At 39.0% G+C, this 13,452-nt stretch overlaps 1 protein-coding gene across 1 annotated transcript in view; it reads right to left on the bottom strand.

Moving 5' to 3' along the window:
• LOC139448683 (uncharacterized) overlaps positions 1-13,452 on the bottom strand; it is a 79,114-nt gene that overhangs the window by 2,421 nt on the left and 63,241 nt on the right. Inside the window, exons 5-6 of the mRNA XM_071230235.1 lie at positions 4,947-5,194; positions 4,526-4,693 (exon numbers count right to left, since the gene is read on the bottom strand). Of these exons, the coding sequence (XP_071086336.1) occupies positions 4,526-4,693; positions 4,947-5,194 (416 nt within the window). The remainder of the gene's footprint in view (positions 1-4,525; positions 4,694-4,946; positions 5,195-13,452) is intronic.

A 13,452-nucleotide genomic window follows, 5' to 3' on the forward strand; every position in this document is an offset into this window, starting at 1 on the left:
ATGACGAAACACGCTAGGATAGTAACACTGTAGACTGTCTCACATTAAGTAACAGATAAGTTCCTTCTCGCAGTTACATACATAATCGCGTCGACATAAGACAATATCATCACAAGCAGTTTCGTTGCTTCAGTGACCAGTTCAACCGTTTGCTTTAGTTTGGGTTGAGGTGATGAGGTGGTTTTAGTGACAGGTTGGGGGTCAGGCAGGTTTATCATCCGACAAAATATACTTAACAGGTGATTGACAAGAGGGATGACTTCAGCTTTTCAATCGTCAACGTTCACTTAATGTGCAGCTCCAGCCTTTGGTGTTAACTCTTCACACTTTTTGAGATACAATCAAGCATGCCCTTTCTACCAAGATTTCAAAGTCAAAGTCATACAACTTTTGCTGAGAAGTTTGATCAATGTTACACCATTCATGGCCTCGGGGCGGTCGGGTAGCCTAGTGGTTAAAGCGTTCGCTCGTCACGCCGAAGGGTTCGATTCCCGACATTGGTACAAAGTGTGAAGCCCATTTCTGGTGTCCCCCGCCGTGTTATTGCTGGAATATTGCTAACAGCGGCGTAACTAAAGATCATACCTTATGACACCATATAAACATGCCAAAACGTCAACACTTTATCTGTTGTTGGAATAAACAGTTTAAGTTACAATGTATTCAGCAACATAGCTGCAAAACTTACACTACAATGAGATCAAACAAGGTATACAAGCTTCTATTAATCTCGAGAATGGGGAAGTCAAAAGCATTTATTCACTTATTTGGGGATTATAAATATGGTAACACTAATAACGGGAAGTGGAATGGCCTGTAGTAAATACATCGTACTAATAGTGACACAATTAGTATGTTTACGTAGACACAAACACACGTGATGTGGTGTGGTCTGGTCGGTAACTGACAACCTGCTGATGACAAATATCAATACACCTGGTCAGTAAACTGACCACTACAATGATCGAACGATGTGTGACGTCTACTATTCATCTAACAGTTGAAACATTTGTACATGAACGCATTCGTTTTCTCTTTGTTTGAGAGGCATTACTTAGAAGTTGGCGGATGACAAGGTAGACACAATTTTATGGATAAAGTTATCCATACAATTGTGTCTACCTTGTCATCCGTTTTCTACCAAGGAGTTAATATTGGGAGGCCTCTAAATGTGTAAGTTATTTTCTTTTACAAAAGAATAGGATTTCGATCAAAAGGCTAAAGTTAAAATGACAAATACAACGTTTATATCTATAAGGTTATGGTGAATTTCAGGCGAAACAACCACTACTTTGAGAATGGATGTTGAGAGTACGCGACAAAGTGCTTCACCTTGTATACATGTAAATACATTTGATGATACATCTGTTGATTTTGACAGTCCAGGCCAAGTCGAACCCAACACAAGCCACTTCTGATAGTGACTATGTTGAGAATGTAAATGGAAAAGGGCTTCGATTTGAGTCCCTTTTTTTGTTTCAATACGATGTACCGTAATGTAATACTAATCTATAGATGTAAACACATTTGAAGAAACATCTTTGTGTTTAAAGTTGATTTTGACCGCCCGGGCCAAGTCGGACCCAACACAAGCCAAACACTTCTGATAGAGACTATGTTGAGAATGTAGAGGGAACATGGTTTCACTTTGAGCCCTTTTTGTTCTTTAAGTACAGCGATCTGAGACACTATAAAGTGGTATTTAGGTAGATATAATACTAATCTATAGATGTGGATCCATTTGATGATACATCTTTGCGGTTTAAGTTGATTTTGACAGCCTGGGCCAAGTCGGACCGAACACTTCTGACACAGATTTTCTTAAGAAAATACAGTAAAAGAGCTTGACTTTAACTGCCCAGTTTTCTTTAAATGCGATATACTGTGACATTATAAAGTAGTATATATAGATAGATATAACACTAGTCTATAGATGTAAACACATTTGAAGATACATCTGTGTGTTTAAAGTTGATTTTGACGATTTTCTTAAGAAATTACAGTAAAAATGCTTCACTTTGAGCTTCTTGTTTTCTTTAAATACGATGTACCGTGACATTTTAAAGTGGTATATAGGTAGATTTAATACTAATGGGGATGTAAACACATTTGAAGATACATATGTTTGTTTATAGAAGACTTTGACAGCCCAGACCAAGTCGGACCTAACACAAGCCAAACAAGCCATTTGGTAGTCTATTTGGTTTTAAAATGCGATTTATTAGTCCTGTTTTGATTAAGAATACGTCTAAGGCTTTGAATTTTTCTAGTTTATTTTGTGGGTTTAGGATTGCTTCTAGAGTAAGATCCTTATTTAGATTGAGGATGGTTTGTAGTGTAGTTCGGTAGTGGGCGCTGTGTACGAGTGCGTGTTCTGGGGTTTCTAGTTGTTTGAAGTGTGGGCAGTTTCCTGTTGTGTGTTTGGTTTTTTTTATTTTGAGGTGGTTATCTAGGTTGTGTGTCCTGTTTGGAGTTTAGTGATTATTCTGTCGATTTGTTTGGACGGATGTGTATTTTTTTGGTTTGGTAGGGGTATTTTGAGAACTTTTTTGATTTGGCTATTTGAGTTTAGATATAAGTTATGCCATTTTTTGGTGATTTTTTGCTTGTTGACACTTTTAATTTTTGATTTTGAGATTGGTAAGTTTAAGCTTATTTCAAGGATTTTACGGGATAGTTTAGCTGCTTTATCGGCGATTTCATTGCCGTACATTCCTACGTGGGTGGGGATCCAAATGAATACTATTTGTTTGCCTGCCTTAGATAAGTCGTTTGAGCTTTTTAGTATTTTATTTATTAGTTTAGGGCTGTTTTGGGTGTTTTTATTTTGGAGGGCTTGCAGTCCACTGAGCGAGTCGGTAAGTATTAAGATTTTTTGGTGTTTTTTAGATTGTTGAATATGAAGGTCTGAGGCCATGTCCATTAGTTCGCCCGTTAATATGGCTTGATTGTTTTGGAGTCTGAAGGATTGTGTGGCTTTAGTTGGTTGTGTGATGTGGACTCCGAAACCTGTGTGTTTTGAGATCGGATCTGATGACCCGTCTGTGTAAATGTGACACCAATTTGGCCAATTTTCGTGTATGTATGATAGTATGATAGCTTTTGTTTGGGTCGGTTTGTTTATTTATTGTGCTAGCTAGTGTTATGCCTATTTTGGGTGTTTTAAGTTTAGGGGTGAAGATGTTTGATTGTTAACAGTTTTGTTTAAGATTGTTTATTTGGTGTTCATTTAATTAATTGATTATTCTTTGAGTAAGTAGAGGGTGTTCTCGAGCTAGGGCTTAGTTTTTTGGGCTGATATTTTTGTTTATTAGGTTTTGGATAAGGGGGTTTGATTAAGACGCGGCCCAGAAATTTAGGGTGAATTGTTCCCTACGTAGAGTGGCAATTCTCCTGTTAAGGCCTGGAGTGAAGTGTAGGAGGTGCCATGTTGAGTTCATGTTATTAGTTTTAGAGCCTGATATTGGATTGAGTCTATTTTTTTGCTGAGGGATTTGTTTAGGGTGTCGTATATGGCACAGCCGTAGTCTAGTTTGGATCCGTTTAGTGATATATAGAGTGAGAAGAGGGTGTCTTTAGAGGCCCCCCAGTTTGAGCCAGCTGGGTATCTTAGCGTATTTAGATCTTTACTACATATTAGGTTGTTTATGTGAGTGTCCCAGGAGAGATGTTCATCGAAAATTAGTCCTAAGAATTTGGTTTGTTTTAGGAAATGGATTGGTTTGTTGTATTAGCTGGAGTTTTGGGGAGGCGGGTTTCATGTTTTTTGTATAAATACTATTCCTGTTGTTTTTTCCGGGTTAAGGGAGAAGCCCCATTTGTCAGCCCATTGCTGTATTTTGTTTAGAGATTTTTTAAGTAGATTTGGGGCCATTTTAATTCCTACACCATCGTAAAATAACCGAGTGAGTGAGTGAGTGAGGAAGTAAGTAAGTAGATATAATACTGGTCTATAAATTTATAGTATGTGTTGTAATTTTAGAAGCGCATTGACAGTTTTAACACGTGTCGTGTCAGTCCCGAATATCCACTTGCAGAAAACATCCCGTGTTGGTTTAACATGAATTAGTAAAGGTTAATTAGGGATGCCAAACACGTTAGTTAATTAAAGAAGAGTACTCAAAACACTGTCATTTCCTGCCCAGGACATCACACCCCTACACGCTAAGGTCGGTGAGAAACCCTCTCATCAAAGAAAAGACACAGTCAAGACACTGACGTTTCGTTATGGACTCTCGGTATGTAGCTATAATTATCAGTTTATTATATTGGACACTCTCGGCTTGGACACTCGCCCTGTGCAGACGTGTCCTTCCAAGCTCGCTACCCACGCTCTACCATGGGAACTAGTCGCCATCCTGAAGCCTCTGCTGGCTTACAGGGTTGGGGACTACTCCCTCAGGACTTCCTACAAGTCCAACTCCTCTACCCTCGCCATCTCCTTTGACTTAGGCCAAAGGAAAAGGCCTCTGGTCAGAGCTCCGGCCAAGACCAAGCCTAAGGAGAAACCCACCCCATCCCCTACCCCTGCTGCACCACGCCCGGTACAGAAGGCCAGGCCGTCCAAGGTAAAGAACTCCACCAGTCTCCGCCATGGAGATCGAGGAGAGTCTTCCCACCATCCCTCCGCCCCCAGCAGCAGCATCGGAACTCGCTCCCCTCGAATCCAGAAGGGAGGAGTCCTTTCGCTCGCCTGAGGGAACAGGACACGGGAGGAAGAAGAGAAAGAGGAGGAGCATCTTCTCCCCGGACGCTTCACCCCTCCCAGCTTCAACAATCAACAAGTCCATCGAGTGTCAGACCGCCGACCTACCAGGCCCTACACTCAATGACAGCCACACCCAGACCGCCACTCCACCAGTCCCCCCTCTCCGTGACAGCCACACCCAGACCAACCCCGTCAAGGTGCCAAAGGAGAAGCCAGAGGACGCGCGGCTCCTGCTCACCCGGACATCGGCGGGAATCTTGGCCCGCTTCAAGGACCTGCCTCCCCCCACAACCGACCCAGCAACAAACAGGATCCACCCCAGCAGTCGCCCACTACCAGCCATGTTTATGGTACAGACCATGGAGGGCCAACGCTTTGAGCACGAGATCCACAGCTTCCAGGACCTGAACGACTTCCTGGTCAACAGTCGTCTTCTCCGGAAACGCCCGCCCGCCCGCCCGCCTCGTCGACGGACACTTCCCAGGCCTCAACCGGGAAGAAAGCCACATCGCCCACAAGCAACTTTCCATATTATTATTATTTTATTATCACCCACTCCCACCCAGCCAAACCCCAACCCCCTAGATTCTCTTCTTCTAGTTTTCTCCATTTATATTTTTGGGGGTCGCACTTCTTTATTTATTCATTACGCTTTTTTTCCCCACTAGTATAAGTGCTTCCCCGTGTGCGAGATACGCTAAAGTGTAATTTATTACACGCGGAAAGCGCACGTTAAATCTCCGAATGAACGAATGCATTGCTGAAGATACATTTTGATTCAAACTCAATTAAATGAGCAAAACTATACGTTTCTGGACAATTGAGATCTGCCTAGATATGCACGTTTCGATTTATTTTTCTGCAATCCATTTTTAGTATTACCCGCTGGCCCGGCCCGGCCCGGCCCGGCCCGACTTTAAGGCAATCCCCTCAGCCTCAGCCTCATAGTGTGTATTTCTAACACAGGATATGTACCAACGCAAAACACTATTAAATGATAACCTCTGCGTGTGTACATGTTACTGTGCAGACATATTCGTCTACGGACATATTGACGTTGATGTATGGACATATTGGCGTATTACATGTTGGTGTATGAATATAATGATGTGTATGGATATGTTAATGTATGGGCATGTTCATGTATGGGTATACTGATGTATGGACATGTTCATGTATCGATATGTTCATGTATGGACATGTTCATCTATGGGTATACTGATGTATGGACATGTTCATGTATGGATAGACTGGTGTATGGACATGTTCATGTATGGATAGACTGATTTATGGACATGTTCATCTATGGGTAGACTAATGTATGGACATGTTCATGTATGGATAGACTGATTTATGGACATGTTCATCTATGGGTAGACTGATGTATGGACATGTTCATGTATGGATAGACTGATTTATGGACATGTTCATGTATGGGTAGACTGATTTATGGACATGTTCATCTATGGATAGACTGATTTATGGACAAGTTCATGTATGGATAGACTGATGTATGGGCATTTTCATGTTTGGATATACTGACGTATGGACATGTTCATGTATGGATATACTGATGTATGGACATGTTCATGTATGGATAGACTGATGTATGGACATGTTCGTGTATGGATATACTGACGTATGGGCATGTTCATGTATGGATAGACTGATGTATGGACATGTTCATGTATGGATATACTGATGTATGGGCATGTTCAAATATGGATATACTGATGTATGGACATTTTCATGTATGAATATACTGATGTATGGACATGTTCATGTATGGATATACTGACGTATGGGCATGTTCATGTATGGATAGACTGATGTATGGACATGTTCATGTATGGATATACTGATGTATGGGCATGTTCATGTATGGATATACTGACGTATGGGCATGTTCATGTATGGATAGACTGATGTATGGACATGTTCATGTATGGATATACTGATGTATGGGCATGTTCATATATGGATATACTGATGTATGGACATTTTCATGTATGAATATACTGATGTATGGACATGTTCATGTATGAATATATTGATGTATGGACATGATCATGTATGGATATACTGATGTATGGACAAGTTTATGTAGGGATATACTGATGTATTGACATGTTCATGTAGGGATATACTGATGTATTGACATGTTCATGTACGGATATACTGATGTATGGACACGTTCATGAATGGATAGACTGATGTATGGACATCTTCATGTATGGATATACTGATGTATTGACATGTTCATGTGCGGATATACTGACGTATGGGCATGTTTATGTAAGGATATACTGATATATTTTTTTAATTTGAAGTTTACACGATATACGGCTGTTCCATTGGACGAGAGGTCGGTCACATGACCGTGAAATTGACGTTCATAAGTGTATGAACGACACAATTTCACGTTCATACGTTTTTCACGAGACCGTGTTCTTTAAATGACGTAAACACTGACGGACTACTTCCACATTCCTGTGGAAACCCCTGGGAATTCCCTAGCACGAAAACACACATAAGCGTTTTTTTCTGATCATTTAGAACCTTTATTCTTGGTCTCAGCGTTTCCGTATACATTGAGAAATGTCAGAGAGCGTGACTGTATGATTGTTCACGAATATCCTCGCTGCGGCCTATCCTAATGAACAAACGATGAAATGCACATCTAAACTATCGTAGTGTCGACTCGATCCGTGCCAAGGCTTACATCGACCGTCTCCAGCAATCTATGAATTTACCTTAGTGTCTGTTTGACGCATCTTTATTCACCTTTCAATGATCGGCCAGTTGATCAATGATGACGTACACATGTAACCGCCACACGTTCATTAACAACATCGGAAATCTCTCCCGTCACGTTTATCGTGTCTGCCATTTTGACGTCTTGTACTTGATGTAAATGTATTACGACGCGCTGTCATTGTGACTGACTTACTGAGGTAGTTCTTTACAGACCTTTCTCATCTAATGAGGATATGATTTGAACACATGCGTTGCTTAAGATGTTTCTGAAGAGCAAGTTGGGCATCCATACGCCCATGTCACCTCTCTTTTTGAGGAACTATTTTACTCCGCGATATAGCTGGTTGTTGTATGGCTGTCAGTGTTAACATGAAGTCACACGTATGTAAATGAAATAGTGTTTAGATCTTGGCCTACATCGTTTGAGGTAAGAAATTGTGATGAAAAAATTATAAGAATTGACTTTCACTTTGTGTGAGTTCATTGGAGTATGAACCTTCATAGAGTGAGGGCCAAACTGTATGAACGTCGGAGCTTGCGACAAAGTGAAGGTCAATTCTTCAGTATGGACATCTTCATGTGTGGATATACTGATGTATGGACATCTTCATGTATGGATATACTGATGTATGGGCAAGTTTATGTAGGGATATACTGATGTATGGGCATGATCATATACGGACATACTGAAGTATGGATATATTAATGTATGAACATGTTCATGTATTGAAATACTGATGTATGGACATGTTCATATATGGAAATATTGATGTATTGGCATTTTCATGTGTGGATATACTGATGCATGGGCATATTCATGTGTGGATATACAGATGTTCAGACATATTTATGTATGGAGATACTGATGTTTGGGCCTGTTCTTGTATGGATATACTGATGAATGGAAATCTTCATGTATGGATATACTGATGTATGGACATGTTCATATATGAATATACTGATGTATGGGCATGATCATGTACGGATATAGTGATCTATCATAAATGGGGTAGGTTGCCTGGCAGGGTAAAGCCAACGGATAAAAACTATATCCGTTTGGGTCATGAAATTGAATATCAATAGAAATCGACAAATATTAATCTGTTAACGAGTTAACCATGTTTTCTAAATGTCATTATGTACCGTCGATTATACCAAATACACCGTTTGTGGTGCTTTCAATCTCAAGCTACTATCGTTTAATTGTATCTAAATGTTATCGCGTAAAAAGGTGTTGACATCTGTCATATAGTCAAACGTATTTACATTTAGCTTCTTACGCTGGGCTTTATGTGTGAATATTCATGTCGTTTAATGTTGAAATGTTGTATAGCACTTGTATAAGAAACACATTCTCCAGAAAAAATAATTAAGCATTAAGAAGCCAGACACATTGTTAAGATGTTCAATACGTACTCTCTAGGGTTGTTAACTTAATATCCATGGGTAGTGCACTGCACCTCTAATCTATTCAATCTTACCCGACTGCAGTAAGATATTCTACACATCAATGGTCACATCTAAATTAATAACACAATCGTTTATAAAATTCATAATTTTGAAGAATGCCATGCTACAGTTGACTTACTTACTTACTTACTTACTTGAGATTTATTTCCGACTGATGCGTATTTCGTATTTCGCCCGGCCAGGCCATTTAATGTGTTTCCGAAAGGGGCGAAAGTGGTGTGTGCAACCCAAGATGGGGCTTTAAGGGTTGCTTATATAGAATTGGGGAATTTTGAGATTTGGAATAGATGCCGATGGGGTTGGGGAGGAGATCTAAGGGAGCTGGGTATGGTGGATGTTTGTTTGTTTATGTGATTTTGATTTGGAAGATTATTAAAAAAACGCCTAAGGCCTTGAAGTTTTCTAGTTTATTTTGTGGGTTTAGTATTGCTTCTAGAGTGAGAGCCTTGATTGAGGGTGGTTTGTAATGCGGTTCGATGTGTTAGGTAGTGTGTGCAGTGGATGAGTGCGTGTTCTGGGGTTTCTAGTTGTTTGCAGTGTGGGCAGTTACCTGTAGTGTGTGGGTTTTTAAAAAAAATTGGTGGTTATTTAGGTTGGTGTGTCCTGTTTGGAGTTTAGTGATTACTTTTTTTTGATGGATGGAGAATTTTTGGTTTGGTTAGTGGTTTCCTGAGTACTTTTTGGATTTGGCTATTTGAGTTTAGATATAGGTTAAGCCATTTTTGTGATTTTTTGCATGTTTACACTTTTAATTTCTGATTTTGAGATGGCTACAGTTGAACCACTGATTGCTATATACTAGTATACCAGACGCCATCTTCCGAACACACACATTGAAGGCAGGGACAGAGGGCTAAAACCACTAATTATGCCTTAAAGCAATACACTGATGATCAGGGGAATGAGGACATAAAGCTGTTACATAAGTACTTGTTGCATAATAACATGTTGAAATTAACATCTGCTCATTCATGTTAAACAAACATTTAATGTGTTTTTTATTCTGGAAGTGGATACTTGCGAATGTCAAATGGACTGACAGGACACGTGTTAATAACTGTTAAAGCGCTTCAAGCCCTGATAAAATTACTACAAGTACAATTAAAAAGAAATGTGCATTCTTAGAAGTGTCTATGTGCATAACATTAACTGAATAACATCTAAAGTGTCTATATACTCTCAATACAAGCATGTATTTAAAGACATCCCACTTAAGACATACATATGCTTCTTCTAATGTCTTGATTGACACAGGGCACTATTATGCCTTATAGTTTATAATATTGCAATAAATATTCGTGACAATACGCAAATTGGCGTGAAGCATTATATTTTAAAAAAACTCAACACCCTATAATCAGAAATACTCGTACGTTTGTACAGGATTTATCCAGTCAAACAAAAGACACATGTGTATGTGGAAATGCGTTTAGATTGATAAAATATATGTACCAACCTACCACATTACAGAGTCACATCACATGGTTCCATAAAAAATTCCTTATAGTAGAGCCACTTTACCTCTCTATCAGAAGTGTTTGGTTAGGCTTAGTCAAAACCAACTAAAACATCACATACGTATCAATGAAAACGTAAAGATATTTAGAAAAATATGTCATCTACCGAAATGCCACCTTTTCGTCACAGATCTTTGTATTTAATCCAAACACGTTGCTTTAAGTGAAGCAATGGCAAAAATGAATGAAAAGAGATGATTCTTCCCACTTGATAATATAGAGCCATAATGAGTGAGTGAGTTGGGTTTAACGCCGCTTTTAACAGTATTCCAGTTATATCGCGGCGTGTCAGCTTAATGTTGGAGGAAAGCCCGAAGTGTTGCAGGTCTCAGACGTTTACCACTACGGTGAAACCCACGAGCACGGGTATGGTGCTGACAAACCTAGAAACATAATTGGAGCGAACAGGGATTCGAACCCACATTCATAGGTTTCTGGCGTGCCCAAGGGACGCAACTGCACAGTGAATCGCGGCGCCTCAGACGACTGGGTCACCCGTGTCCCATATAGAGCCATAAGGGAGTCCGTGCGCCAAAGTGAATATTTTACCATAAGTTTGTTTTGTCTTTCCTTTATTGTTCTGAGAAAATTAGCTTTGTTCATGTTCAATTATTTAAAATACTGTTCTTGTAAACCTCTAGAATCAAAACTTTTGTAGTCCATAGCGGCGTTTGCATTACTTGTAATTACACAGTAGTTTTACATGGGCATACATACTACTTAGAACAGTCGTAAATGTTCAGGCCCACTTCAATATGATCTGGGTTGGGAAAAGGGTCCTAACTGGGTAGCCCTTTGTGGACCCTTCCGTATTTGTCCATAGGCTCTAAGTTGGTCCTGAGTGGGCATATATGTATAGCATATATGGGACATAGATGGGTTGTGTCTGTGAATGAATTTTGCATGTATGTTTATCATTGGCAATCCGTTTGTGGCATCACTATATATTTCACATATATTTACTTGTATGTGAAACTTGGGGCATATATTTCATATTTCATGTTTATACTTGTACCATTTTCTATAACCCATTCTATTAATACTTCGCAGGTCTCTTTTAAAGTATATATAATATGTAACTCTTTTTTTCGAGCAAATGTTATGATCCAACTTCAAAATTTTCAATACTTAGTAATCTTTTCTCTTTTCTAATTAAAACGGTCTACTTTGATGAACAATATAGTTGTGTACGAACAAAATGAATAAACTTCAACATATTTTACAAATGAAATCAATGATCATGAATTCACCAGTGTACATTGGTCGAAATTGTTTGTTATATATGAATAAAACACCCCGTTCTTCACTCTAATAACACAAACATACGTGATAACATTTGTTTCAGTCAGTACAAAGAACAGATACATGTTTTGGTCGTAATTTGTTACTTTACCAACATCATTCATGCATATTGTGACCTTCTTGATATTTTTTATACTTAAAGATAATCCATGAAGGATATGATTAAGAAATCAACTCGTAACAGTCGGTCTTAGCCGTTTGAATAAAGGTTTCTCTGAAATAGTAACTGTATCATTTCATGCAAACTCAATTTATATGTATGATGTTACTATACAGTCTCAGTTCTGTTGACTTTCTGTTACAAATACGTCACTAGTTTAATGGTTTGGGTGTGTGCTGTATACCGATCATCTTCCAAGATCTACTTGATCCAAGATCACCGTTATTACATATGTCCCGCATGTAACAGCTGTATATGACTTATTTGTTGCGGTGTCATCATCCATTCATCATTCATCCATTATCAATATCATTCCATAATTTCCAACATCAAAAGCCCTGATTATAATACTGCCTATATAATACCTTCTACTAACTGTTCCACTTTGAAATAGGCCTCACTGAAATATCAATATTAATTTGTAAACCTACAGATCTTAGATTCATACATTTTACGTTTCTAGATCGTCCTTTAGATTTATGCTAAAAAAACCTCGTTCTTAATACAAAAAAATACAATACCATTCCCTGTTCCCCAACATTCTGCAATATCATTCCATAATTTCCAACATCAAAAGCCATGATTATACTACTGCCTACATAATACCATATATGTCTACTAACTGTTCCACTTTGAAATAGGCCTCTCTGAAATATCAATATTAATTTGTAAACCTTCAGATCCTAGATCCATACGTTTTACGTTTCTGGATAAAAACTAAACCTCCTTCTTAATACTTTAGTCTTATAATGCGTGTACCAGCTGTGCACATATAATCTAATAATCACTACACAGTAGACCACGTAAAGTTCTCGATTTAATGTTGAGTACGTATTTCCACTGTGGACAAGGTATGCGTATGCGAATGCTGCAAATTCGTTTATGCGTGTACCAGCTGTGCACATATAATCTAATAATCAGGTTTGCTACACAGTAGACCACGATTAAATTCTCGATTTAATGTTGACTCTGTACTGTCACTGTCGCTGAAAATTCGCTCATGAGATTGTGCTTATTACTTAAAATAACAGATAAAATAAGTACCTTTTGCAAAATTAGAGCCACAAGGGTCTGTAGCTCACCTGAATTATGAAGTAATAATTTGATAACACATCAACCTTAGTTTGGTTCAAATATACTCTCCAAAAAAAGAAACGCAAAGCCAGATTTGTGCGAGGTAGGAAAAATAATTATACGAGGAACCGTACAAGGTATTAAGACAAAATGTTGTTGAGAGAACACTTGGTGATTGTAGTCATCTCAGTTATCGGTACATAGGAAAAGTCCAAGGTGAAGGTCAGCTACCAATGTCCCTCGTTGAAATTCATAGCAGCCTAACATGTCCTGTCCATGGAAGACGAGTATGCGAGTCACATCCTGGGGAATGGTAGCCAACTCGGCCTGCAACGCAAAAGGCAACTGTTGCAACGTCTAGGGTTGTGGTTGACGTCAGTGTGTCTATCCATTTCATCCCACAGGTGCTCTATCGGGAGACCCAGAGGGTCAGGGAAGAACATCAACGTTGTTGTTGTGTAGAC

Source organism: Haliotis cracherodii, unplaced genomic scaffold, assembly GCF_022045235.1.
Source record: "Haliotis cracherodii isolate W230 unplaced genomic scaffold, xgHalCrac1.p SCAF_7, whole genome shotgun sequence".
Classification (NCBI taxonomy): domain Eukaryota; kingdom Metazoa; phylum Mollusca; class Gastropoda; order Lepetellida; family Haliotidae; genus Haliotis; species Haliotis cracherodii.